The sequence below is a fragment of the Martes martes genome, assembly GCF_963455335.1.
Source record: "Martes martes genome assembly, chromosome: 1".
NCBI lineage: Eukaryota > Metazoa > Chordata > Mammalia > Carnivora > Mustelidae > Martes > Martes martes.
This window is the reverse complement of record NC_137888.1, coordinates 198,258,750-198,286,011: the sequence shown is the minus strand read 5'-3', so window position 1 is coordinate 198,286,011 and position 27,262 is coordinate 198,258,750. Positions and strand designations below refer to the sequence as shown.

The 27,262-nt window shown below is 61.0% G+C and overlaps 1 protein-coding gene across 1 annotated transcript in view; it reads left to right on the top strand.

The window, feature by feature from the left end:
* BSN (bassoon presynaptic cytomatrix protein) overlaps positions 1-27,262 on the top strand; it is a gene marked incomplete at its 3' end in the record, with an annotated part of 88,127 nt that overhangs the window by 60,357 nt on the left and 508 nt on the right. Inside the window, exons 3-8 of the mRNA XM_080810713.1 lie at positions 4,931-5,815; positions 12,924-13,367; positions 13,778-20,413; positions 23,156-25,226; positions 25,529-26,322; positions 26,456-26,555. Coding sequence (XP_080666839.1) covers positions 4,931-5,815; positions 12,924-13,367; positions 13,778-20,413; positions 23,156-25,226; positions 25,529-26,322; positions 26,456-26,555 — 10,930 coding nt within the window. The remainder of the gene's footprint in view (positions 1-4,930; positions 5,816-12,923; positions 13,368-13,777; positions 20,414-23,155; positions 25,227-25,528; positions 26,323-26,455; positions 26,556-27,262) is intronic.

Here is a 27,262-nt window from a genome sequence, read left to right as displayed (position 1 = left end):
CCTAAGCCTGTGGGAAGCCAGCTGCGGGATGGGGCAGGGGGTATGTCCAGGGCTGGGGGGAGAGTAAAGGGGTAGGCCAGCCCCGACTCCCTGCTCTGGAGCACCGTTGGTCCAGGGGCCACAGTGGGACAGGTGCCCCTGTTGAGGCCTAGCGAGTGAGTCACAGCCCAGAAGAGAGTGGAGAGCCACGCTGGCCGGTGGGACCCTCCCAGGAACCAGCAGGGGAGGCTTGTTTTTAAGCTGTTTCTGTACTGTTTGAACTTGTACCGAAATGGAAAAAAGCATGGATGCTGCGGTATCAGGCATGTCCGCACAGACTGATCTGACCACCGAATGCCCTCTCTCCTGGGGAGGGCTGGGTCTCAGAGGCAAGGCGCCGCTCTCTGCAGGAAGTCAGGCTAAGGGATGTCTGCAGCCCTCCTTCTTCCTTGCTGGTGGGGAGGCAGGAGGGGAGAGTGGAAAGAGAATCTGTTGCTGCTGGGGGCCCTCAGAACCTCCCGGCATCCTTGGAGGTGACCGTGAGGCAGGCTCTACCTCGGGAGCAGAAGCACATTTCCTGGGCAGCTTCCTTTTGGGCTATATATGGCAAGTGAGCCTGGGCCCCTGCCTTTGGGCCTGGGACACAGGGTGGCAAGTCTCAGTGCCACCATGTCCCTGTGGGAAAGATGTAGAAGCTCCTCCCCCAGAGGGCCCCCACTCCCCTCTCTGTCCCAGAGCCCTGTGCGAGGAGCCGTGGGGAGCGGCCAATGCAGACAGATCACGGCTGGCTGTTCCTTCAACCTGTGGTTCACAGAGACCTCAGTCTGGTCCACAGGCCTCTGGATCCTGGGTGGGCCATGCCACCTTAGCCGCCCTTTCATCCACTGAACAGTTTGAATAAGGGAACAGCTAAGAAAGGCTCTTCTTGGGATGAAAGTCCCTTCAGAGCCAGAGCCCATGAGGCCCTGCCTTTCTGAATCCCTAGCAGGCAGCAGCTCTCTGCGGGAAGTCACTTTCCTGTAGTGTCTGCTTCTCCCAGTTCCAAAGCAGCTCGTACCCTGCACACCACACCGAGCCTCCCGTCCCTACTGCTGGTCACGCCCTGACCCGGTTGGGGTGCGCAGGTGTCCATACCTCTGAGATGGCAGGGTGAGCTTCCTTGCTGGCAAGAAGGGTTAGCCTGACAGAAGCTAGTGTCTGGCAGAGCCATTCACCTCAGTGTAGCCCTGGGAAGTCCCCTTGGCTTACCTCTGGCTCTTGGGACACGAGTTCTGTGGCTGGTGGCCTGCTTATCTCCTGGCCCTGCCAGGTCAGGCACATGGAGGGACTAGACAGCAGGACTCTAAGAGAGATTTCCTGTCACGCTAATAGAAGGCCATTCCCGAGATTCTGGTGGGCAGCTGGATGGGAGGGTGCCAAGTAGCCACAGACGCTGGTACAGATGAGGAAGGCTCTCACTGCTGCTGGTCCCAGGGCTGAGGAGTTTGCCACGGGCCTGGCTGTGTATGCCCAGCCTAGGTGGGCAAGTGGACTGGGAGGTGTGGGGAGGGAGAGGCTGAGGCTGAGCTCCTCAGATCCAGTCCTGACAATCTGTGAGGGAGGCTGAGGGAAGTCTTGCTGGATTCAGAGAGCTCCTCTCCCAGTGTCCTCCCTGGGAGGCCTTTCCTGCGTGGGGCTGTGTGGGGCCTGTCTGCTGGGCCTGAGCCTGGGTGGGGCTCGGGGAGGGCGTGGTCAAGGCTCCTCACCTTCTAGAAGAGGCTGGATAGAAATAGCTGTGCCCATCTGGGCTATGAGTCACCGATGGGCGTTTTAGCTGTTTCTTGGAGAGGTTCTATTTTAGGTGAGTGCCTGTGACAGCTTGGGTGACGGAGGCTGGGTAAGGGAAGGTTCTGGTGGTGAGTGCAGGAGTTTCAGTCCATGCCCTTATTCAACCCTGTCCAGGACCTGAAGGAGGGTCACTCTGAAGTCCCAGGATAAGGAGCGTTACCTTCCAGATCCCTCTTCTCAGAAAGTCCCGGAGCGTGCTGTGCAGGTGCACGAGAGCTGCAGAGCCTAGGGTGTACCTGGGCACCCGCTACAGGAACTGAGTCTGGCTGCTGCCCTGGGCCAGTGCCTGGGCCTCCCCTCGAGAGGGTAATCCCCTCCAAGGCTCCCTCTGAGGGTGACTGGAAATAGCTTGCCCCTGGGAGCTCCCACTTTGATGGGAGTGAGGCCTCCCTAGCCAAGCGGGACCTTTCTAAAGGGGTCTATGGACTGAGTCCCATGGATGCAAATTATTTCCTCTGAGGCTTTCTCTGTCCAAATGTACACAGAGCTGCCTTGGGTCTCCAAAAACATTTAGGTGAGTTGACAGTTCCCAGCTAGGGCAGATGGCTTCGTATCCCAGTTTCTGAGGCATCACTCTTCTTAGTGTTTCTGGAACTGGGGTTGGTCTTGGAGGGCTCGGCCAGTGTTTTGCAGAGGGGACTTCTATCCCATGACTTGACCTGCATGAGGCTGCTGGTCTTCGGAAGAAGCAGGAAGGCAGAAGGCACCAGGCTGCGGCTCAGGAGCTGGGCCAGGCTAGCCGGGCTCATTTCACCCACAACACTGCTTCCTGGCGGGTTAACCACAAGAGCATGTGGTTACATTGTATCAGACCTTGATTTTCTCTACTGTGAAGACCAAAGGCAAGGCTGCCTGTGAACAGGCCGTGTGTGGTGCTGGGCATGAGAGAGTGCTCGCGGGACTGTGGTGTTCCCCCGCCTCTGTGGCCGCTCTTGCACTGGTGGGGGCAAGACAGCCAAGGCCGGGCTCCCCCGCTGCCAAATCAGCCAAAGCAGCAGTTGCGCGGCCCTGTGGCCTCAAGGCGGAGAGCAGGACCGCAGGCACCCCTGAGGCTGGACAGAAGCGGCTTTTTGCCTCAGGAACCAGATGGGACCTTTCCCTGGTGACTGGGCCCCCCGGTGCTTTTGAAGGCTCTGGCTACAAGCGAAGATGGAGCAGCCTTGGCCTCGAGCCTCAGGTCTGGTTGAAAAGGAGGAGCCTCCTCACTGGGGCCCTGAATCTCCGATCTCACAGCTTTGGCCTTGTGGGAACTGTGCCCCCTATTAATAGGGTGTTGGGATTGATCCCACTACAAGCCTCTCTGGAATGAGCCCTGCTCTGTGCCACACACACTGTCCTGAGAACACCTTGACGTGCGCTCACGAGCTGGGTGGGGTGACAGGAGACTACCCAGAGAAACATAGCGGTAGATACTTCGGGAAAGAACGAGCACTGTGACGAGAATAAACTGGGTGATTAGCTACAGCGTGCCTGGGTGGTCTGTCCGATTGTGTTGCCAGAGAAGGCCCTGAGGGGGAGACCTGAGGTCTGTGCAGCTAGCCAGCCTGGGGACAGAGAAAACTCTGAGCTTAGAGGACTACTGGGCCGAACAGGAGGCCCAGGGTCTCTGGGGTGAGACTGCTAAGCAGGGATGGCAGGGAAGGAGGCCGGAGAGAGGGATGGGCTGGGACGTGGGCCATTGGGATTTCCCATGACAGGCATGGTGGGACTTCACTAAGGGATTTGAGCCCCTAAGTGATATGCTCTGATCTGTACGTAGATTTCTTTTGGCAGAAAAAAAATATCGTTGGTTCATGTAACTGGAAGTCCCGGGCTAGACTTGAGGCATAGCTGAAGCCAGGGAATGAAACAACATCATCAGATCTGCCCCCTTCTCCTAACCTTGTCTCCACTTCTTTTTTTTTTTTTTTTAAGATTTTATTTATTTATTTGACAGAGGTTACAAGTAGGCAGAGAGGCAGGCAGAGAGAGAGAGGGGGAAGCAGGCTCCCTGCTGAGCAGAGAACCCAATTCAGGGCTCGATCCCAGGACCCCGGGACCATGACCTGAGCCAAAAGCAGAGGCCCCAACCCACTGAGCCACCCAGGCGCCCCTCGTCTCTACTTCTGAGTTTATTGATGTCATCCTTAGCATCTCCCCAGATGCTGGGAAAGAAAGCTATTGACTGACCCACACCAATGTTCTTTGAGTAATCCCAAAGGCAAAAAGACTCCCTCTCCCGTGCTGTTCATTTACCAAGTAACATGGATCAGTCCTGTTTGCAGGGTCACGCGGCCAGGCCCGAAACCCTTGCTGAAACTGGTGATTGGCCCAAGCCAAGTCTCGCACTCACTTTGCTCGGCGAGGCGTGGATGCAGAGAGGAAAGTCCGTGTCCCTCACAGGAATAGCAGCACATGCTTGTTTGTTCTAGAGGCACAGATTATCCCACTTTCTTAAAAAATGTGTCTTGCTTAAGAAAAAAAAAGTCTTTTTCATTCTATTTACATCATCACTGACATGGCCTTACTTCGCTTTCCAGATTGTCCGCACCCGTCTTGTGCCTTCTGCAATGCTCCAAGCTCCTCCAGGACAGGGGCCATGGTTTCATTCCTTTTCTGTGCCTCCCTCTCCCTCCTGCTACTCTTCATTTCTCTATTCATTCTGCAAGTTTTTAATTGAACATCAATTGCCTACCAGGCCATCCTTTCTGTCCTGATTTATGTTTTAAAAGATTAGGCTGGCTGCTGTGTGGAAATGGCCCAAAGAGGGCAACAGGGGAAGGAGAGAGACCAATTGGAGGCTTTGGGGGGTGTCATTGGTGGGGGAGGCCATGGGGATGGAATGATGTATACAGATCAGATGTACAGCCTGCAGGCAGTCGGGGAGAACCCTGCACAGGGGGGTCCGGCAGGCAGCAGATTGGTGTTTGGGGGGTGGGGAGTGTGGGACTGCCCCTGTTCTGCTCCAGGCACCTGGCAGCTCCCAGGGGTGGGGGCCGTGCCCTCGGTCCCTTTGGCCCAGAAACATCTGAGCGGGCCTTGCCGCTCCTGCCTGTGCTCGGAGCTGGCCCTGGCTGCTGTGGGATCTGAGCTGTGGGTACCACCAGTCCTGACCACCCTGTTGACCCTGCTGCTTCCTCCTCAGGTGAAGGAGTGGCTCTGTCTGAACTGCCAGATGCAGCGGGCTCTGGGGATGGACATGACCACGGCACCTCGCTCCAAGAGCCAGCAGCAGCTGCACTCCCCAGCCCTATCTCCTGCCCAGTCCCCAGCCAAACAGCCCCTGGGGAAGCCGGAGCAAGAGAGATCGCAGGGCCCAGGGGGACCACAGCCTGGCCCCCGCCAGGCTGAGACAGCCAGGGCCACCTCAGTGCCGGGGCCTGCCCAAGCAGTTGCCCCTCCGGAGGTGGGGAGGGTGTCTCCTCAGCCCCCTCTCCCTGTCAAGCCTTCAACAGCAGAGCCCAGGCCACCGGCAGGAGAGGCCCTGGCCAAAAGTGCCACCACAGTACCCTCGGGGCCTGGTGCTGCTGAGCAGACCCAGGAGGGCCTCACTGGGAAGCTCTTTGGCCTCGGCGCATCCCTGCTGACCCAGGCGAGTACCCTCATGTCTGTGCAACCTGAGGCTGAACCCCAGGGCCAGGCTGCCCCCAGCAAAGGGCCACCCAAGATTGTCTTCAGTGATGCCAGCAAGGAGGCTGGCCCAAGACCCCCAGGCTCAGGGCCTGGGCCTGCGCCAGCACCTGGAGCCAAAACTGAGCCTGGAGCTAAAACAGGTCCTGGGCCAGGGCCCGCAGCCCTGGCAAGAACTGGGGGAACAACCAGTCCAAAGCATGGCAGAACGGAACACCAGGCGGCCACCAAGGCTACTGCCAAGCCAAAGACCACGCCGAAGGAAAGGGCCACCTGCCCACTGTGCCAAGCTGAGCTCAACGTGGGCAGCAAGGGCCCAGCCAACTACAATACCTGTACCACCTGCAAGCTCCAGGTGTGCAACCTGTGTGGCTTCAACCCAACGCCCCACCTGGTAGAGGTAAGACAGTGGGACCGAGCGTGTGCCCTTGGGCCTTGGTGAGGGGCCAGGACCTGGAGTGATGGGGGGCACAGGAGGCCTCGGAGCCAGAGAGGGCTATAGAGAACCGGGTCTTCAGCCACTGCAAGGCTGTCCCGACACGGCCACAGGGGAGCTATGCTCCCTTTTCTGTCCCTGCCCCCGGTTAGTTGTTCCACTCAGAAAACTGACTGGCTCAGGGAACGGGGGAATGGCGCCTGCTGCTTCTGGCTGGCTGACCGGTGCCCTGGGGCGCGTCCCAGGGGTCAACAGGCTTGGGAGGCCGTGAACTGGCTCTCATGGGCTTGGCCTGATGAAAGATGCTAATTTCCCCTGCTCAGGTAGGAAGAGCCTGAGGTCCCGTCCTGCCTTCAGTCTGTGACCCACGCAGGGGGTTGAAGGGCTGTTAGGCAGAGGGCTGTGCCCCGTTGCCTTGGCTCCAGCCCGGCCAGGAGGGATCCGCCCTCCATCGCCTCTTCTGAGATCCCGAATGTTGATGTCCGCTTGTCAAAGCCATCGTCTTTGGGCCACATACTTTCCTTTGGCTGGGCCTGGCTCTCCCTGGCGCTGCTTGTGGGGATGCTCAGAGACGTTCTTCTTACCCATAGGGAAGTTTGAGGGAGTTCTGAGGCTGGGGCCTGTCTTCCTCCAGTCCTTGGTCCCAGGAAGGGCTCTGGGCACTGTGTAGAGCTGGATGGACAAGAACAGGAGGCCCAGTGTTCTCTCAAAGCTTTGAGTCCAGCCTGGCTGGCTCAGAAGGTGCAGAGGTTCCTGGGCAGAGCTGGACAAGCCTGGACCTGGGGGCTGCTTCTGCTCCTCCCCTCACTCACTCTGCCCTACGGGGCAAGATGAGTGATTGGCTCATCTTGACAGGCGGCTGCGTCCCCAACTGTGTCCCCTCAGGAGATGGTCAAGCCAAAGTCTTTCTTCCTGCACGTGGGCAGCCGCCTATGCCCTTGGGCTCCTAGGCTGAGGCATGCGTGGTCCATGGTGGGGCAGGAGAGCCTTGGCAGCTTGTTCTGACTTGCCTTGGGTCAGGCCTCCACTGGAGCAACCCACTGTGATAGGGAAGACTGCTTTGGCTGTCATAGGCCGTATTTTCCAACACACAGAAAGAGGCAGCTCTAATGAAGACAAGTGACCTCCTCAGAGGATGACCATGTGGCCCTCTGGGCCCCAGACTACCACCCTTTAAGCCCTAGATCCAGTAGCTCACTGGAGGACAGCTGGCCTGGCTAGCTGGGGTGGGGAGGCGGCACTCAGGGGTCACCCAGGGGGCCAGAGGAGCTCCCATCTGGAGATTGCCAGGCACATAGTCACTGCCACCTGATGCTGGGGCACCCTGGGGCACCCTGATGCTAAGGGACCGTGAGTTCTATTGGACGGCGGAGCTGGCCCGGCCCGGAGGCCCCTTATCCCAGAGAGACCTCCTGGCCCACATGTCCTCATTCAGCAGGACGTGCACAGAGGAAAGGGGAAAACTGCCTCTGCCTAGGAGTGTAACATTCCTGACAGCTCCTTTCAGCAGCCCCTGGGCCAGGCCAGGGGGAGGGCTGATTGTGCCTGAGCATGTCTCAGTCACAGGCTGACTTCGGGTGAGCACCTGGCTTCTGATCCGAGCCGCTCACCAGCTGCTTGGGTGTCCCCTTCCCGGACTCTGGAGCTTCTCCTTCTTGATAGCCCATGTCGCCCCCTGCCCCAGGTTATTTTTCCAGAGGAAATTTCAGAGGGAAACGGGATCTAGTTCTACTGCTTCCTTCTTTGTGTGCTCTGGATTCTCTGTTTAGAAAGAAGGTAAAATGTTTTACAGCTCCGAGATGTTGAGGAAAATTGTCGTGCATGTCCTGCTGTTTCCATGTCCTGCGCCACTGCCACCTCCTTGGCCAGAACCAGCCTTGCCCCCGCAGCATCTGATAGGTTCCATGAGCCTGACAGGGGAGCTGCTGGGGGTTCTGGTCCTAGCTTCTCCCCACCCCGAGGCCGCTGCTTCCTTGCCTTTTGCTCCAAGCAACAGTCAGGGTAGCCCAGCTTCTCTGACTCCTTTCTCCTCATGGCTCTGCTTGGTTTTCTTTTTTGTGTTTTTTTTTGTTTTGTTTTTTGTTTAGTAGGCTTCATGCCCAGCGTGGAGCCCAATGCAGGGCTTGAACTCATGACCTTGAGATTGTGACCTGAGCTGAGACCAAGAGTCGGACACATCACCACCTGAGCTGTGCAGGCGCCCCATGGCCCTGCTTGTTAATGCTGCTCTCCAGGGCACTCCTGGGGAAGGGGTGGGTGGGCAGCCACGATGTCTCCTTCCCATGGTTCCCACTAGCATTGTTGCTTTTCTTCACTGTAACCAGGCCACGGGCCGTCTTTGATCTCCCCTCAGCAAATGGCCACTTGACATTCAGAGAAGTTGTGTGCCTCCCTATGACCTACATTGTGTGTTTTTGGTTAGAGGCTCCTGATTTCTCAGCAGGTATCCTGGACACATCGAGCCTTGGGAGTGAGGTGGCAGGCCAGCAGGTAGGGGTGGGTCTGCCCTGATTATGTCTCCCACACCTGGCTCACCGAGGCCGGCCTGCCAGGCTCAGGATGACTGTGCTGTCTCTGGGCTGAGTGTGAGGCAGAGGGACCTGTGTCTGCATGTAGGCCCGGAGCTTGAGGGAGGGATGGACCAGGGAAGTCCCACGGCCAGCTCCCCACTGGCCTATTAGACCAGCTCTGGCTCCACCCGAGACCAGAGCCAACTCTCCAGGCTGTCGGATTGGGAATTTTCTTCAAAATCTTGGAGCCGTAAAACCTTTTACCTTCTTTCTAGACAGGAAGTCCAGACCACACAACGAAGGAAGCAGTAGAACTAGATCCCTTTTCCCTCTGAAATTTCCTCTGGGGGAAAAAAAATAACCATAGTGCTATTTAGTGAGTCATTTCATAATTAAGAGTTGTTGATTCCAAATTTTTTACCTATTTATCTTTCTGAAGGATAATAGTACCCTCTGGCTTAATTTTTAATTGGCTTTCAGTTAAAAATAGAGTTTGTGAAGAAATTAGTGGAATTGGAAATGTTATAGTAACACCGCTGGTTTCTGATCTTACTATAATTGCCAAAATACCAGCCATGCCCTTGAGAAGTCGGGCCTCCCTGGACAAAGGGCCTGGCACCTGTGATAAGCAGGGCTGGCCTGGGCTCACCTGAGGCAGGGCTGAGGCGAGGGTGTCAGGCCAGAGGCCAGCAGCTGCCTCCGGGGACCGTGATCTCAGGAGGCCTGTCTCCTCCCCGTGGCATGGAGGTTTCTGGGAGAACCAGCGGAGACGCCATACTTTACATACTTAGGCAAGGCTGAGCACACAGTCAGGAAATTGGAACCAGAGTGTCCTGACAGACAGTCTCCGCGCAGGGAAGAAGGAGTCCCCATCGGCCCCCAACCCTCTGGGTGTGAATCAACCCTGTGGCCAGTGCAAGACCCTGGTCTCATGAGAGAGGCCCCATGGGAATGGACACGAGGAGAGCACAGCCCCGCCAGAAAGGCGCCCGCTGGGGATGTCAGGGAGGGTTCCTCTTCTTGGAGGAGAGGCCCAGATAGGAGAAGCTTAAGCGTGTCTGGGAACAGGGAGGGGCGGGGTTGTAGCATCAGGAGAACAGTAGCACTGGGGACGGTCATGCCCGTAGTCCAGGGGCTGAGTCTTGGGCTCTTTACGTCTGGGCACCCCTTCTCTGGGTTTCTTGCCTGCTGCCTGTTGTCTGGCAGTGAGACTGGGGATACGTTGGGCCCCGCAGCCATCTGGGGGGGGGTGTCACTGTAATCAGACTGACACGGGCCAGCTCCACATACCCAGATTGTGTCCTGCGGGGTCATTCAGACCATGGCAGGAGGTGCAAGGAGGATGCCCAACGTCCATTGCCGCCTCACGGGCAACCTTGGCCCTTGAGGCACAGTAGCCAGTGGTCCTGGAAGGCAGCAGGGCTCGTCGGCCTGTGGGGTATGCCACGAACTCTCAGACAACTCGCTTCCCCTTCCTCACCCTGACCCCACCTCCCACCATGAGGTGGTGATTACCCTGGGGGCTACCTTCCTGCCCCCAGAAAGGAACTGGGCAGAGGGAGACAAGGGGTTAGTGGCCATCAAGCCTCCCAGGTCCCAGGTCATGTCCTGCCCACTTGCCAAGGGGGACAGGCAAAGGAGAAGCGGGCAGCAGCTCCCTGAAGGCTGGAGCTGGTGGCGCTGGGACAGAAGAGTATATGAGAAGGTGTGCAAGTGAACGAATGAATGAGGGGATAGACCCTAAAGGGGAGAGTGAATGAACAAATGAATGAGTGGAATAATGGAATGAATGGGTAGGGCGGAGTGGGGCGGCTATGCTGTAGGGGGCAGAGATGAGAGCGGAGTGAGAAAAGAAATCAGGACCTCTATTCCAACCCCCAGGCACAGAGCCTCCCCATGGCCTACCTCTTACCCCATCCCCATTCCCCGGAAGACTCAGGTCTGGAGCCAGGGCTCCTTGGGCCCCTCCAGTCCCCAGCGATCTGCACCCAGAGAGCTGCCGCAGGGCCTCCAGCAGCCAGGTCAGGTGTTTATTTTTAGCCCTTACCTCCCATGCCTCCCTCTGCCTGCCTTCCCTCCCTTCCCGGCCGACTGCTACAGCAGAGCCAGGAGCAACAGGGCCAACCGGGCAGCCCCTCCTGCGGCCTGGCGGCCTCCGTGAATAGCATGGGAAAGAACAAAACCCTGGGGAGCGCGTGACCACAAGGGCCATGCTCTGCTGAGGGCTGGGCCTCTGGGCTTAGGTGAGCAGGCTGTGCTCTGAGCCCCTGGCGTGAGGTCTGTCTCCTCCGTTCAGACCATCCTTCCGAGGTGCTCTTGCTTCACTGGGGACTGTTGCGTCAGGGGCAGGGTCTACAGGCCAGTAGGGGGCAGAGGTTGCAAAGCCACCAGGGTGAGCCAGGGCAGATGACCCAACCTCAAGAGGCCTAGCCTGGAATGGCCTTGTGCAGGGACCCAGAGTGGAATCAGGACAGTGTTGCCATAGGCCGCCTCCATTTCCCCCGGTGTGGCCCAGATCCTAACCCCACCTTGCTGATCCTGGGGCTTTTCTCATTTCCAGAATTCACTTGGCCTCTGTCTATACCCCTCTTACCTCGCCAGGGTCTCTTTGTCCTCTCACAGTCCTCTGACCCAGGGGGATTTCCACTGTGTCCCCAGCGGACGTCAGAGGCACACGGGCAGGATTTCAGGCTCAGGCTGTGTGCTCTTCCATGCCCCATCTCTCTCAGGGCCTGGGCTCAGCCTGTCTAGCATTCTCCCCAGACACCCCTAGGGGTGACCAAGCCAAGTGATTCCAACACCCATTGCTTCCTAGGGGTTTGTGTCAGGGTACACAGAGGATCAGATAAGGTGCCCAGGGGTCAGTAGTGGGGTGAAGGCCGGCCCTGCAGGGAACAGGGTGAGTACACATAGGACTTGTGTAGGGTCACCTTCCATCGCTGGGTCCCTCTGCTCAGGACCCATGCAGGGGATGGGGCCTCAGGGCAGAGTTGCAGCTCCAATCCAGGAAACGATCTCAAGGCCCAGAGCAACAAGACTGTGAAGAAGGCCTATCCCTCAACATACACCAGGGGCCTCCCACCTGCGTGGCCTGGCCTCTGCTGGGGCCCAGGCCAGAGATGTGATATGTAGCCCTGTGGGCAGGAAACTAGGGCAGAATGATTGACGTGTCCTCTGCCACAGTGGCCTGAGGATGCCAGGCTGAGGGCAGGCACTTGGGGGGCCCCATGCTTCCAAGGATCTGCCAGCTGGGCTAGGATCTGACATGGGCTCGGGGCAGTGTGTGAGGTCAGGGTACTGAGGCTGCTTGCCCACTTGGGGCTGGCAAGGGTCAAGGGCCACCTCCCTGCCCTGTCTCCTGGCTCTGTGGTCCTGTGATTCTGTGTCTTGTGGTTCTCCTTAATGGCCCAGCTTAGTGGCCATGCTGCTGGTGGGAGCCTAAGTGTCTGGCCACGTGGGATGAGCACCAGCCGGAAGGTCAGAGCCTCCACGTCTCTGCTCCCTCCTCTAGGGCAAGAGCAGGCACGGGCATGTGGTTACTCTCTTTCCTACCTCACCCCTCTCTGGGCTGTGACAGGGCCTCCAGTCTTGGCAAGAAGGAGTCCTGACTCTGGAGGAAGTTTCTGGGAGACATGCCCCTATCAGCCTCTGACCGGCTACAGAAATCACTCCCCTAGGGCCTGGGAGGCTCAGACCTCTCCCCTGTGCAGACAGCTGGAGCTGGGGGAATCAGACTGTGTTTCTGGCGTTCTAGGAAATTCACCACTCATATCTGTGTTACGCTTGGATGACCAGTTTTGGGCTGTGGACTCCAGAAAAGCTTTCTGCTGGCAACCTCAGTGTCTGTCTTTGTCCTGGCTGCATCTCCAGCCCCCAGCCCTGAGCGTGACAGAGGGGATGACCCTGAGGGTGGTGGATGGATGGTTGAGGATTTGGTCCCCACCCAGCTCTGGAGGAAGCAGGGCCCCTGGCCTGAGTGTGGGCACACACAGTCCCTACTGGAGGAATAGCCCTGAGCCCTGTGGACAGGAGGAGGCTTCCACTTGAGGGTCTTTGCTGACCTTGGACAGGGAGACTTGGGCTGGGGGATGTGGGCAGAGGGACTTACTCAGCCCCGTCCTCCCAGCAGGGCTTCTTCCAGACAGCCTTCCCTGGCCCCAGGAGTCTGCAGCCCTTACATGGGAAGGGTATGGGGAAGGATGGGGTCTGGGGCCACTCCTGGTTTCAGGGGCTCTGGACTGTTGGACTCTGCACCAGCTCCCCCTCTTCCCCAGACTCACACGCTGCCTGTAGCCTCCCCTCCCCGGCTGGTCTCCTTTTCTGACCAGGCGAGAAAGCTCTCTACGGGGTGAGGAAGGGACCCCTCTTCTTGGTTTATCATTTGAACTCTGAAGGATGGGGAGGTCTGTCATGTGGGGTCTTTTTCTCCTTGTGCCTTTGGGGTCATGCTTTAGAAGACGTTCTCTAGCTTACGGTTACAGAAATAGTCATGGAAACATTCTTTGAGTATTTAAGGGTCTTTGTGATTTTCATCAACCCCTTCCCTTTCCATGTCCTTGCAGAAAACCGAGTGGCTCTGTCTGAACTGCCAAACTAAGCGGCTGCTGGAGGGCAGCCTGGGGGAGCCGACCCCCCCGCTGCCTGCCTCCCAACAGCCCCCTGCAGGGGCCCCTCTCCGGGCGACAGGAGCAGCCCCTCCGAAGCAGAAAGGGCCACAAGGACCAGGCCAGCCATCAGGCCCCCCGCCTGCCAAGGCCAGTCCCCTGTCCACCAAGGCCAGCCCCCAGGCCAAGCCTGTCAGGGCTTCTGAACCCAGCAAGACCCTGAGCGGTGTCCAGGAAAAGAAGACAGGAATCCCAGCTAAACCTGAGCCTGGGCCGAAACCCCCTCCAGAGACTATCCTGCCCCCTGGGACTCCCAAAGGAAAGACAGTGCCCCGGAGGACTGAACCTGCCACCCCTGTCGTCAAGGCCGTTCCAGAAGCCCCCAAGGCTGGGGAGTCGGAGGTCAGTCCCACTCACTTCCTGGGGACCCTGGCTCTCAGGTGGGCTAGTCTAGGGAAGGGCTTGGTTCTCTGGGATGTAGGCCTGGTGCAGGCCCCTTGGGGCCATGGAGGAGGTAAGGGATGCCTGGATGAGGCCCTGGTGGGCCTGGAACCTGTGAGTTCTAGGCTAGTCCTGTGTCTGACACATAGTTGAATGCTCTGGTGGGTTTTGCTACCATTCAACCTCATAAAGTTGCTCTTTGAGAACCTACGAGTGCTTGGGGTTCCCAAGGCCAGACACATGGAGGATGGTGGGCCATGGTGCCCAGGGAGCTGGAGGGCCCCTTCCTCAGGGTAGACAGAGAGGGCCAGGCTTCCCCAGCGAGCTGTCTGCTGCAGTGAGTCAAGAGTCTGCTTCTCACCCTGCTGCAGGAGCTGACGGGCAAGCCGTACTCTCAGGACCTGTCTCGGAGCCCACAGAGCCTCAGCGACACAGGCTACTCCTCGGATGGCGTCTCCAGCTCCCAGAGCGAGATCACAGGCATCGTACAGCAGGAGGTGGAGCAGCTGGATAGCGCAGGGGTGACAGGGCCTCGCCCGCCCAGCCCCTCCGAGCTCCACAAGGTGGGCAGCAGCATGCGGCCCTCACTGGAGGCCCAGGGCCCAGCCCCCCGAGCCGAGCCAAGCAAGCCACCCAGGAGCAGTGGTGGTGAGCAGAAGCGGAGGCCCCACTCCTTGTCTATCATGCCGGAGGCCTATGACTCGGATGAGGAGCTGGAGGAAATCCTGGAGGAGGAGGAAGATTCCCTGGAGTGGGGGCCCCAGAGGGAGCAGCCGGACACAGCCGAGTCCTCGGACGACTTTGGCAGCCAGCTGAGACACGACTACGTGGAGGACAGCAGTGAGGGTGGCTTGTCCCCTCTCCCACCCCAGCCCCCAGCCCGGGCAGCAGAGCTGACTGACGAGGAGTTCATGCGACGGCAGATCCTGGAGATGAGCGCCGAGGAAGACAACCTGGAGGAGGAAGATGCTGCCCCCTCTGGGCATGGCCCGGCCAAACACGGCTCCCAGAAGGGTGGCCCCAGGCCGCGGCCGGAGCCCAGCCAAGACCAGGGGGCTCCTCCCAAGAGGCGGCTGCCACACAACGCCACGACGGGCTACGAGGAGCTGCTCTCTGAGGGAGGCCCAGCGGAGGCCGGCGATGGCACTGGGGCCCTGCAGGGGGGGCTCCGCCGCTTCAAGACCATCGAGCTCAACAGCACGGGCAGCTATGGCCACGAGCTGGACCTGGGCCAGGGCCCCGACCCCGGCTTGGAGCGGGAGCCCGAGCTGGAGATGGAGAGCCTGACGGGCTCACCCGAGGACCGCTCCCGCGGGGAGCACTCCTCCACGCTGCCGGCCTCCACGCCCAGCTACACTTCAGGCACCTCTCCCACCTCCCTGTCCTCGCTGGAGGAGGACAGCGACAGCAGCCCCAGCCGCCGGCAGCGGCTGGAGGAAGCCAAGCAGCAGCGCAAGGCCCGGCACCGCTCCCACGGGCCCCTGCTGCCCACCATCGAGGATTCCTCGGAGGAGGAGGAGCTGCGGGAGGAGGAGGAGCTGCTGCGGGAGCAGGAGAAGATGCGGGAGGTGGAGCAGCAGCGCATCCGCAGCACCGCCCGCAAGACCCGCCGGGACAAGGAGGAGCTGCGGGCCCAGCGGCGGCGGGAGCGCTCCAAGACTCCCCCGAGCAACCTGTCCCCCATCGAGGACGCCTCCCCGACAGAGGAGCTGAGACAGGCAGCCGAGATGGAGGAGCTCCATCGCTCCTCCTGCTCCGAGTACTCGCCCTCCCCCTCCCTCGACTCAGAGGCCGAAGCCCTGGACGGCGGCCCCACCCGGCTCTACAAGTCCGGCAGCGAGTACAACCTGCCCACGTTCATGACCCTCTACTCGCCAACGGAGGCGCCCGCGGGCAGCTCGGCCCCTCCCAGCTCCGGCCGGCCCCTCAAGAGCGCAGAAGAGGCCTACGAGGAGATGATGCGCAAGGCCGAGCTGCTCCAGCGACAGCAGGGGCAGGTGGCGGGTGGCCCCTCTCAGCCCAGTGGCCCGCGGAGCCAGGGCACCTTTGAGTACCAGGACACCCCCGACCAAGACTATGGCCGCGCCGCACAGCCTGCCTCCGAGGGCCCGGCTGCCAGCCTGGGGGCGGCTGTGTACGAGGAGATCCTGCAGACATCGCAGAGCATTGCCCGCATGCGGCAGGCCTCCTCCCGGGACCTGGCCTTTGCAGAGGACAAGAAGAAGGAGAAGCAGTTTCTGAATGCCGACAGTGCATACATGGACCCAATGAAGCAAAATGGTGGGCCACTCACCCCTGGCACCAGTCCCACCCAGCTCGCGGCCCCCGTGTCCTTCTCCGGCTCTACCTCCACAGACAGTGGTGGCAGCCGAGTCATTCCTGATGTCCGCGTGACTCAGCATTTTGCAAAGGAGCCTCAGGACCCCCTCAAGCTTCACAGCTCCCCTGCGTCCCCCAGCTCTGCCTCCAAGGAGGTAGGCGTGTCCTTCTCCCAGGGCCCTGGCGCCCCAGCCACCACGGCCATAGCTCCTTGTCCAGCCGGCCTGCCACGAGGTTATATGACTCCCACCTCCCCAGCAGGCTCTGAGCGCAGCCCTTCACCATCTTCTGTAGGCCACAGCTATGGACAGAGCCCAGCCACTGCAAACTACGGGTCCCAAACTGAGGAGCTACCCCAGGCCCTCAGCGGCCCCACCGTCAGTGGACGGGCTGTCAGAGACAAGCCCCTGAGCGTGAGTGATGGGGAGGGCGGCCCCCACAAGGCCCCCCGGGGGTATTCCTACTTCACCGGTTCCAGCCCACCTCTCTCTCCATCTTCTCCCTCAGAGAGTCCCACATTCTCCCCTGGCAAGCTGGGGCCAAGGGCCACAGCCGAGTTCTCTACACAGACGCCAAGCCCGACCCCCGCCTCGGACATGCCTCGGACCCCTGGGGCCCCAAGCCCGGCACCCATGGTGGCTCAGGGCACACAAACGCCACACCGACCCAGCACCCCTCGCCTGGTCTGGCAGCAGTCCTCTCAGGAGGCCCCCTTTATGGTCATCACTCTGGCATCAGATGCCTCCAGCCAGACCAGGATGGTGCATGCCAGTGCCTCCACCTCCCCAGTCTGTTCGCCCACCGACACCCAGCCCACCGCCCACAGCTACAGCCAGACGACACCTCCGGGTGCGTCCCAGCTGCCCCCAGAGCCACCTGGGCCACCTGGCTTCCCACGGGCACCCAGCGCTGGTACGGAGGGGCCCTTGGCAGTATATGGCTGGGGCGCCCTCCCTGCTGAGAACATCTCCTTGTGCCGGATCTCCTCTGTCCCTGGGACGTCTAGGGTGGAGCCAGGACCCCGGCCTCCGGGCAGTGCCGTGGTAGACCTCCGCACAGCTGTCAAGCCCACGCCCATCATTCTTACTGACCAGGGCATGGACCTGACCTCTCTTGCCGTGGAAGCAAGGAAGTATGGGCTTGCCCTGGATCCAATCCCAGGACGGCAGTCAACTGCCGTGCAGCCTTTGGTCATCAACCTCAACGCCCAGGAGCAGACCCATGCCTTCCTCAGCACCTCCACCACCGTGAGCATCACCATGGCCTCCTCTGTGCTCATGGCTCAGCAAAAGCAGCCTGTGGTCTATGGAGACCCCTTTCAGAGCCGGCTTGACTTCGGCCAGGGTGCGGGCAGCCCCGTATGTCTGGCCCAGGTCAAGCAGGTAGAACAGGCTGTCCAGACGGCCCCATACCGAGGCGGGCCCCGTGGAAGACCTAGGGAGGCCAAGTTTGCCAGGTATAACCTGCCCAACCAGGTAGCACCTCTGGCCAGAAGGGACGTTTTAATCACTCAGATGGGCACTGCCCAGAGTGTTGGCCTCAAGTCAGGTCCCATGCCAGAACCTGGCACTGACCCCCACCGGGCTGCTCCCACAGAGCTGCGATCGCACGCTCTGCCTGGTGCCAGGAAGCCGCACACAGTGGTGGTGCAGATGGGAGAGGGCGCGGCAGGCACTGTGACCACATTGCTCCCCGAGGAGCCTGCAGGTGCCCTGGACCTGACTGGGATGAGGCCTGAGAGCCAGATGGCGTGCTGTGACATGGTCTACAAGTTCCCCTTTGGCAGTAGCTGCACGGGCACCTTCCACCCCACCCCCAGCGCCCCTGAGAAGAGTGTGGCTGACATCGCCCCACCCGGCCAGAGCGGTGGCCCCTTCTACAGTCCCCGGGACCCGGAGCCTCCCGAGCCCCCCACCTACAGGGCACAGGGGGTAGCGGGGCCTGGGCCCCATGAGGAGCAGAGGCCCTACCCACAGGGCCTCCACGGCAGGCTCTACTCCTCGATGTCTGACACCAATCTGGCTGAGGCAGGCCTCAACTACCATGCACACAGAATGGGGCAGCTCTTCCCTGGCCCCGGACGAGACTCCGCTGTGGACCTCAGCTCGCTGAAGCATTCCTACAGCCTGGGCTTTGTGGATGGACGCTACCTGGGGCAGGGCTTGCAGTACGGCTCGTACACAGACCTGCGTCATCCCACAGACGTTCTGACTCACCCACTTCCTATGCGCCGCTACAGTTCGGTGTCGAACATCTACTCAGACCACAGGTATGGCCCGCGGGGAGATGCCGCTGGCTTCCAGGAGGCTAGCCTGGCCCAGTACAGTGCCACCACTGCCCGCGAGATCAGCCGCATGTGTGCGGCCCTCAACTCCATGGACCAGTATGGAGGGCGGCACGGCGGTGGTGGTGGCGGCGGTGGCCCTGACCTCATGCAGTATCAGCCCCAGCCCGGGCCTGGGCTCAGCGCCCCGCAGGGTCTGGCTCCCCTCAGACCCGGCCTCCTTGGGAACCCCACCTTCCCGGAGGGCCACCCAAGTCCTGGGAGCCTGGCCCAGTATCGGCCTGCAGTAGGCCAGGGAACGGCAGTCAGACAGCTGCTGCCGTCCACAGCCACCGTGCGCGCCGCCGACGGCATGATCTACTCAACTATCAACACTCCAATTGCTGCAACACTGCCCATAACCACCCAGCCCGCCTCAGTCCTGCGGCCCATGGTGCGCCGTGGCATGTACAGGCCTTACGTGTCTGGCGGAGTCACCGCCGTGCCGCTCACCAGCCTGACACGCATGCCCGTGATCGCCCCCCGGATACCTCTTGGGCCCACCGGGGTGTACCGATATCCCGCACCAAGCAGATTCCCTGCTGCTTCCAGTGTTCCACCTGCTGAGGGGCCTGTCTACCTGGGGAAACCCGCGGCTGCCAAGGCCCCAGGGGCTGGGGGCGCACCCAGGCCAGAGCTGCCTGCAGGGGTGGCTCGGGAAGAGCCCCTTTCCACGGCCACCCCGGCCGCCGCCAAGGAGTCCTTTGCAGCCCCAGCCCCAGCTCCAGTCCCGCTGGCCACCCAGAAGCCGCCCGGAGATGCTGCTCCTGGGGGCGGCGTTGGGGCCCCCAGCCGGCCCGGGCTGGAGAAGGAGGATGCCGCACAGGAGGAGCGGCAGCGGAAGCAGCAGGAGCAGCTGCTCCAGCTGGAGCGCGAGCGCGTGGAGTTGGAGAAGCTGCGGCAGCTGCGGCTGCAGGAGGAGCTGGAGCGAGAGCGCGTGGAGCTACAGCGGCACCGCGAGGAAGAGCAGCTGCTGGTGCAGCGGGAGCTGCAGGAGCTGCAGACCATCAAGCACCACGTGCTGCAGCAGCAACAGGAGGAGCGGCAGGCTCAGTTCGCGCTGCAGCGGGAGCAGCTAGCGCAGCAGCGCCTGCAGCTGGAGCAGATCCAGCAGCTGCAGCAGCAGTTGCAGCAGCAGCTAGAGGAGCAGAAGCAGCGGCAGAAGGCCCCCTTCCCCGTCGCCTGCGAGGCACCAGGCCGGGGGCCTCCCCCCGTGGCCCCAGAGCTGGCTCAGAATGGCCAGTACTGGCCGCCTCTGAGCCACACAGCCTTCATTGCTGTGGCAGGGCCAGAAGGGCCCGGGCTGCATCGGGGCCTCCCCAGCTCCGCCTCGGACATGTCACTGCAGACTGAGGAGCCGTGGGAGGCGGGCCGCGGTGGCATCAAGAAGCGGCACTCTATGCCTCGCCTGCGGGATGCCTGTGAGCAGGAGTCGGGCCCTGAGCCCTGCACGGTCAGGAGGATCGCGGACAGCAGTGTGCAGACGGACGACGAGGAAGGGGAGGGCCGCTACATTTTGACCCGGCGGCGCCGGGCGCGGCGTAGCGCCGACTGCAGCGTGCAGACGGACGACGAGGACAGCGCTGAGTGGGAGCAGCCCGTGCGCCGCCGCCGGTCCCGACTTTCCCGCCACTCGGACTCGGGCTCCGACAGCAAGCATGATGCTGCTGCCTCGCCATCCCCTGCGGCTGCCACCGCCAGGGCCATGAGCAGCGTGGGCATCCAGACCATCAGTGACTGCTCCGTGCAGACGGAGCCCGACCAGCTGCCCAGGGTCTCTCCGGCCATCCACATCACGGCCGCAACCGACCCCAAGGTGGAAATCGTACGGTACATCTCGGCGCCGGAGAAGACTGGGCGCGGGGAGAGCCTGGCCTGCCAGACAGAGCCCGAGGGGCAGCCCCAGGGTGTGGCTGGGCCCCAGCTTGTAGGGCCGACCGCCATCAGCCCCTACCTGCCCGGCATCCAGATCGTCACCCCGGGGCCCCTGGGCAGATTCGAAAAAAAGAAGCCGGACCCCCTGGAGATTGGCTACCAGGCCCAGCTGCCCCCGGAGTCCTTGTCACAGCTCGTGAGCCGCCAGCCTCCCAAGTCCCCCCAGGTCCTCTACTCACCGGTCTCACCCCTGTCCCCCCACCGGCTCCTGGACACCTCCTTTGCTTCCAGTGAGAGGCTGAACAAGGCTCACGTGAGTCCCCAGAAGCACTTCACGGCTGACAGTGCTCTCCGCCAGCAGACGCTGCCTCGCCCCATGAAGACCTTGCAGCGGTCCTTGTCCGACCCTAAGCCCCTCAGCCCCACCGCCGAGGAGTCTGCCAAAGAGAGGTTCTCCCTCTACCAGCACCAGGGGGGACTGGGTAGCCAGGTATGGGCACAGGGGCTGGTCCAGGGTGGGACAGGGGTCTCTGTCTAGCCTGAGGGCCCCACAGGGAGGGGTATTTCCTGGGGTTGGGGGGGCGGTGGAGTCACCTCCAGCTCCAGAGGCCCAGAGGAAGGAGTTGAGGATGAGGACTGGACCTTCCTCAGTGCACACCTGGTGGAGTGGGTAGCCCGGCAAGGACAGCTGGGCAAATACACACTCGCACCCTACCCCCACAGCCACCCATCCAGACGCCACTGGAAACCTCAGCCTTCCCTCAGCACTGCCTCCTGGTCCAGCCCCTAGCACCTCCCTCTCCAGACCGGGCCCCTCCCATTCCTAACCTCCACTGTGGAGGTGGCCTTAGAAAATCAGCAACACTGACCCAGCCGGGCTGCTCCCTACTACCCAGCCCCGTCCTGGCTGCCACGGCCCCACAGGAAGCCCAAGCCCCGGGCCTGGCCTTCAAGGTCTATCCCAACAGGCTGCAGCGTACTCTTGGTCTTCTCTTGTCCCCTGCCCCTCTATGGCCCTCAGTAAATCTGCTTACACTCCTGTCTGCTCCTCTAGGCAGGGAACCCTGAAGCATAAACCTACCGTTGCCTGTGGCTTTAGTTGCCAAAGAGTGCCCTGGGACTGGGCGAGGTGCCCTGTTGCTGGCTGCCATGCAGGGGGAGATGGGAGGTGCAAGGGCCTAATGCCAAGGATTTGGGGTGCCAGGCTGAGGAACGTGGGCTTTTTTTGTAGGCCCTTGGAGCCTCTGCAGCTTTCAAGCAGGTGAGAAAGGGCAAGATGGATATTTTTTTTAAATAAGATTTTATCTATTTATTTGAGAAAGAGAGTAGGAGTGGGGGGCTAGGGGCAGAGGGAGAGGGAGAAGCAGACTCCTCACTGAGCAGGGAGCCCTCTGCGGGGTTCCATCCCAGGATCCCGAGATGAAGACCTGAGTCGAAGGCAGATGCTTAACCGACTGAGCGGACCACTCAGGTGCCCCAAGATGGGTATTTTAGAAAGCTTCCTGGGCAGAATGTGGGCAGATGGGCTGAAAGACAGCACGATGGCCCTGGGGGCAAAGGGTGGAACTGGAGACATCGTGAGGTATGTCTACCTGTTTTCTGGGTGTGATGCAGTGAGGAGAGGATGGGGCCTCGAGGTGGCGTCCTGGAGGGGATGAGCTTAGGTAGTGGAGAGCCCTGGGGTGTGCAGGCCAGAGAGCATGGTGATGGATTCAGGAGTCAGGGTGCCTTACCCTTGTGGTGCCTCACCATGATGGACACTCGTGGTGTGCAACCAAAATAACACAACGTGAACAATAGAGTGAAGAGTTCAAAAAGTAAAATTTATAGGGGCGCCTGGGAGGCTGAGTCAGTTAATCATTCCAACTGTTGATCTCAGCTCAGGTCTTGATCTCAGGGTTGTGAGTTCAAGCCCCACAGTGGGTTCCATGTCCAAAGTGAAATTTATTTCCTTATTCATTTTTAAAGATTTTATTTATTTATTTGGCAGAGGGAGAACACAAGCAGAGGGAACAGCAGGCAGAGGGAGAGGGAGAAGCAGGCTCCCCGGTGAGCAGGGAGCCCGACGTGGAGCTTGATGCCAGGACCCTGGGATCATGACCTGAGCCAAAGGCAGACACTTAACTAACTGAGCTACCCAGGGTCCCCATGAAATTTATTGTTAAAGGCCTACCCGTTGTTCTAAGGTTCTGGGACACACTATCATTTCCTTTATGATGACATATGGTGAGAATGGGTCGGAGATTTTTATGTAGTTTCTTGGCAAGGTGAAAAGTAAGAAGCCCAATGTCAGGCCCTAGTGTATTTTGGGGACTTGGGTGGTTCATGAAAACCCAAAGGCCTGGGGCACTCTGGGAAGGCTCAGAGCTAGAGACTGGGAAGTGTAAACTTCCCAGCAACGTGGACCTTCAGGCAACGTGGAACATCAGGGCAGGCAAGGAGAGCTGGGGGGTGGGGGCGGGAGCGTTAGAGAGCCTGGATCAGGAAGCCATGCAGCCAGAGACAGAGCCGGAGAGGCCCCAGGGGAGAGCTGGCAGCCCCAGAGAGTGGGGGGGTTCTTGAGGATATGGAAGGAACTGGGGACCAGGCAGAGAGCATAGTGCAGAGGGTTTGGCAGATGGTGGCACAGGGCAGCTGGGTGGATGGGTCTTTTAGAAGAGTACGGCAGGAGGCAGGAAAAGACCCAGAGCCTACAGTAACTGACACACAGTCAGCATGTGCCCCTTCCCATGATCCTCTAGGGAGCCTGCTGGGCACCCAGGAGCCACTCCATTTTTGTCCATGGCCCTCCACTTGTCCTTGGTCCCCACCGGCTGCTAGACCTAACCCCAGAGTCAGACTGTACCCTCCTCACCCCAGGACACTCCGTGGGAGACAGAGAGTGGCCAGCCCCCAGGACACCAGGGCAGGGATTCTCAGAGCCCCTGTGTGCTAGAGGTTCTCGGAGGCAGGCCAGTCCTAGAGACCGGCATAGAGGGGCACCTGGTCCTCCCTTCCCCTGCTGCTGCCCAAAGTGCTGGGAGGGAGAAGGGCTGTGAAAGGATCGCTGGCCAGCGGTGATCTCCACCAGTGCGGGGACAGGGCCGGCCTCAAGGCTGCCTGGTGAATCAGAGCACCCACTGTACGGGGGCAAGCCTCTGCCCCAACCCAAGCCAGGGCTCTTCCACCTTTTGCCCCACCAAGTCACCCACACCTTGGGTCTCAGTGCTGCCCGCCCTTCCCTCTGTCTCAGGTGTCGGCGCTGCCACCCAACGGCCTGGTCCGCAAGGTGAAGCGGACACTGCCCAGCCCCCCTCCAGAGGAGGCTCACCTGCCCTTGGCTGGCCAGGCACCCCCACAGCTGTATGCAGCCAGCCTGCTGCAGCACGGGCTGGCGGGGCCCACCGCTGTCCCTGCCACCAAGGCCAGCCTGCTCCGGGAGCTGGACCGGGACCTGCGGCTGGTGGAGCATGAGTCCACCAAGCTGCGCAAGAAGCAAGCAGAGCTGGATGAGGAGGAGAAGGAGATCGACGCCAAGCTCAAGTACCTGGAGCTGGGCATCACGCAGCGGAAAGAGTCTCTGGCCAAAGACCGGGGCGGCCGTGACTACCCGCCCTTGCGTGGGCTCGGCGAGCATCGTGACTACTTGTCGGACAGCGAGCTCAACCAGCTGCGGCTCCAGGGCTGTGCCACTCCCGCCGGCCAGTATGCAGACTTCCCTGTCACTGCCGCTGCTCCTGCCACCCTCTCCGGCCCCACTGCCTTCCAACAGCCCCGGTTCCCACCGGCCCCACAGTATACTGCAGGCAGTGGTGGGCCAACTCAGAACGGATTCCCGGCCCACCAAACACCCACCTACGCTGGCAGCACATACCCAGCACCTGCTTTTCCTCCCGGCACCAGCTACCCAGCTGAGCCTGGCCTGCCGGGCCAACAGCCTTTCCGTCCCACAGGCCATTACACAGCCCAAACACCCATGCCAACCACACAGAGCTCTCTTTTCTCAGTCCCGGCCGACAGCCGCGCCCCCCACCAGAAGCCACGCCAGACATCACTAGCTGACTTGGAACAGAAGGTGCCCACTAACTATGAGGTGATCGCCAGCCCTGTCGTGGCCATGTCTTCAGCCCCGTCCGAAACCAGCTACAGCAGCCCAGCAGTAAGCAGCAGCTATGAGCAAAGCAAAGCTGCTGAGCTGCCCCGAGCCAGTGACCGTAGCAGCGTGAGCCTGAGCTCAGCCTCCACCTACCCCGCTGACTCCCATTACACCAGCCTGGAGCAGAATGTCCCCCGGAACTATGTGATGATTGACGACATCAGTGAGCTGACCAAGGACAGCACCTCCACTGCCCCTGAGAGCCAGCGACTGGAGCCCCTGGGGCCGAGCGGCGGCGGGCGTCCTGGGAAAGAGCCCACAGAACCGGGCCTCCTGGAGGGGCCTGTCCTGCCCTGCTGCTACACCAGAGGAGAGGAAGAATCCGAGGAAGACTCTTATGACCCCCGTGGGAAGAGCAGCCACCACCGGAGTATGGAGACCAATGGCCGACCAACCAGCACCCACTACTACGGTGACAGCGACTACAGACACGGGACTCGAGTGGAGAAGTATGGTCCGGGCCCCATGGGGCCCAAGCATCCGTCCAAGAGCCTGGCACCAGCGGCCATCTCCTCAAAGCGCAGCAAGCACCGGAAGCAGGGCATGGAGCAAAAGATCTCCAAGTTCTCCCCTATCGAAGAGGCCAAGGACGTGGAGTCAGATCTGGCCTCCTACCCCTCCCCCACTGTCAGCAGCAGCCTGGCCTCTCGGGGCAGGAAGTTCCAGGACGAAATCACCTATGGGCTCAAGAAGAACGTATATGAGCAGCAGAGGTACTATGGGGTGTCCAGCCGGGACCCAGTGGAAGAGGACGACCGCATGTATGGAGGGAGCAGCCGGTCCCGGGGGGCCTCTGCATACAGTGGGGAGAAGCTGTCCAGCCATGACTTCGGTGGCCGGGGCAAAGGCTATGAGCGGGAACGGGAAGCAGTGGAGCGACTCCAAAAAGCGGGCCCCAAGCCCTCATCCCTGAGCATGGCCCACGGCCGGGCCCGGCCTCCCATGCGGAGCCAGACCTCTGAAGAAGAGAGCCCCGTCAGCCCCCTGGGGCGGCCCCGCCCTGCCGGCGGCACGCTTCCTCCTGGGGACAGCTGCCCACAGTTCTGCTCCAGCCACTCCATGCCTGACGTCCAGGAGCACGTCAAGGACGGGCCTCGGGCCCACACGTATAAGCGTGAGGAGGGCTACATCCTGGACGACTCGCACTGCGTAGTTTCCGACAGCGAAGGTAATGGCAGCCAGGGGTGATTTCCGCAGCCGCTCAGCACCCCGGGGGGCCTGCCCACCCATGGGGCCCTGGGCCCTGAGATGTCCCAGAGGGGCCTGACTTGGCGCCTCCTACAGTGGGGGCCCTGCTGCAGGTGGCTCCTCCTGCGCCCTGGCCCTGGTTGTGGGGGGGGCGGGCTGGGGGCCTAGTGTTAATGCTTGTGGCTGTGGCGCCCACTCTCTGGTTTCCTTGCATGGCTTCAGCTGGGCCTCCCCCTGCGGCCAGCCCGGGGGTTGATGGTGTTCTGTTTTTGGTCTCTGAAGCGTATCACCTGGGCCAGGAGGAGACAGACTGGTTTGATAAGCCCCGGGATGCCCGCTCTGACCGGTTCAGGCACCACGGGGGCCATGCAGTCTCCTCCTCCCAGAAGCGAGGCCCTGCCAGGCACAGCTACCACGACTACGATGAGCCCCCCGAGGAGGGCCTGTGGCCACATGATGAGGGTGGCCCGAGCCGCCACGCCTCAGCCAAGGAACACCGGCACCACGGTGACCACGGGCGGCACTCAGGCCGCCATGCTGGCGAGGAGCCGGGCCGGCGTGCTGCCAAACCACACACTCGGGACCTGGGTCGCCACGAGACCCGGCCTCACCCTCAGCCCGGCCCCGGCCCGGCCATGCAGAAGAAGGGTCAGCCTGGGTACCCCAGCTCCACTGAATACTCACAGCCATCCCGTGCTCTGTCAGCGTACCATCATGCCTCTGACAGCAAGAAGGGCTCCCGACAGGCCCACTCGGGGCCCACCGCACCGCAGCCAAAGCCAGAACCCCAGCCACAGCCACAAGGTCGGCAGGCAGCTCCTGGGCCACAGCCGTCACAGCCGCCCCCATCGAGGCAGACCCCCTCGGCCACGGTCTCGCGCCAGCCACAGACACAGCAACAGCCACAACAACAGCAAGGTCTTGGGGTGCAGCCCCCCCAGCAGGCCCCGGCGCAGGCTCGGCTGCAGCAGCAGGGCCAGCCAGCTGCCCGGGGCCCAGCCCCTGCCACTAGCCAGCCAGCGGGGAAGGCTCAGCCAGGCCCCACCACAGCCACGGGCCCCCAGCCAGCAGGACCGGTAAGTAGGGCTCCAGCACGTGGATCCGACCCAGGCCGGAAGCTGCGGCTGCTGCTCGGACGTGCCCTCGAGTCCCGGCTGGGCGTGGGCAGGGTCATCGGACAGTATCTCAGCAGTGGGTTCTGTGTTGCAGCCACGGGCAGAGCAGGTGAATGGCGCTAAAGGGACAGCCAAGGCACCCCAACAGGGGAGGCCTCCTCAGGCCCAACCACCACCAGGACCTGGACCTGCAGGTGAGCCTATGTTGTGGTGCCCTCGGCCACGGCCCAGAATTCCTGGCCTGCCCTGTCTCCCTACACCCACCGGCGCCCTGAACTCCCCTGCACCGCATATCCACTCTGCTCCCTGAGAAGGTGACCAGGGTTCCGTAGACCTTCCCGACGGAAAATGAGCCCGGGGTTAGAGTGAACTAGTGGTTGGGCACCTGGGTGGCTCAGTGAGCTGGGCGTCCGACTCTCAGTTTCATCTCAAGTCATGATCTCGTGGCTCGAGGGTTATGGAATCGAGCCCCAGGTCAGGCTCACACTCAGTGGGGAGTCTGCTTGAAGAGTCGTTCCTTCTGGCCCCTCCCCCTGTGTGTGTTCTCTCTCTCTCTTTCCCTCTCTCTCTAAGATAAATAAATAAATCTTAAGAAACAAAACAAAAGGATGAGCTAGTGGGGTGACCAGCACTGAGCCGTTCAGGCCCAGGCAGCTCTGGGCAGGGAACCTGGAAGGAACTAGTAAGTGCAGGGCCAGGACCACAGCTTCTTACTATCTCTTTTCTATCTCTCTTTTCCTCCCTTCTGTCTTCCCATCCTCCTCTTCTTCTTCCTCACTTGCCTCAACTTCCCTTTTTCTGCTTCCTCCCATGCCTTTAACTTCCTATTCTTACCTCTCTTCACTCTCTTCCCCTCACTCTCCCACCTCATGGTTGCCATGTTCAGATTCCCTCAGGGCTG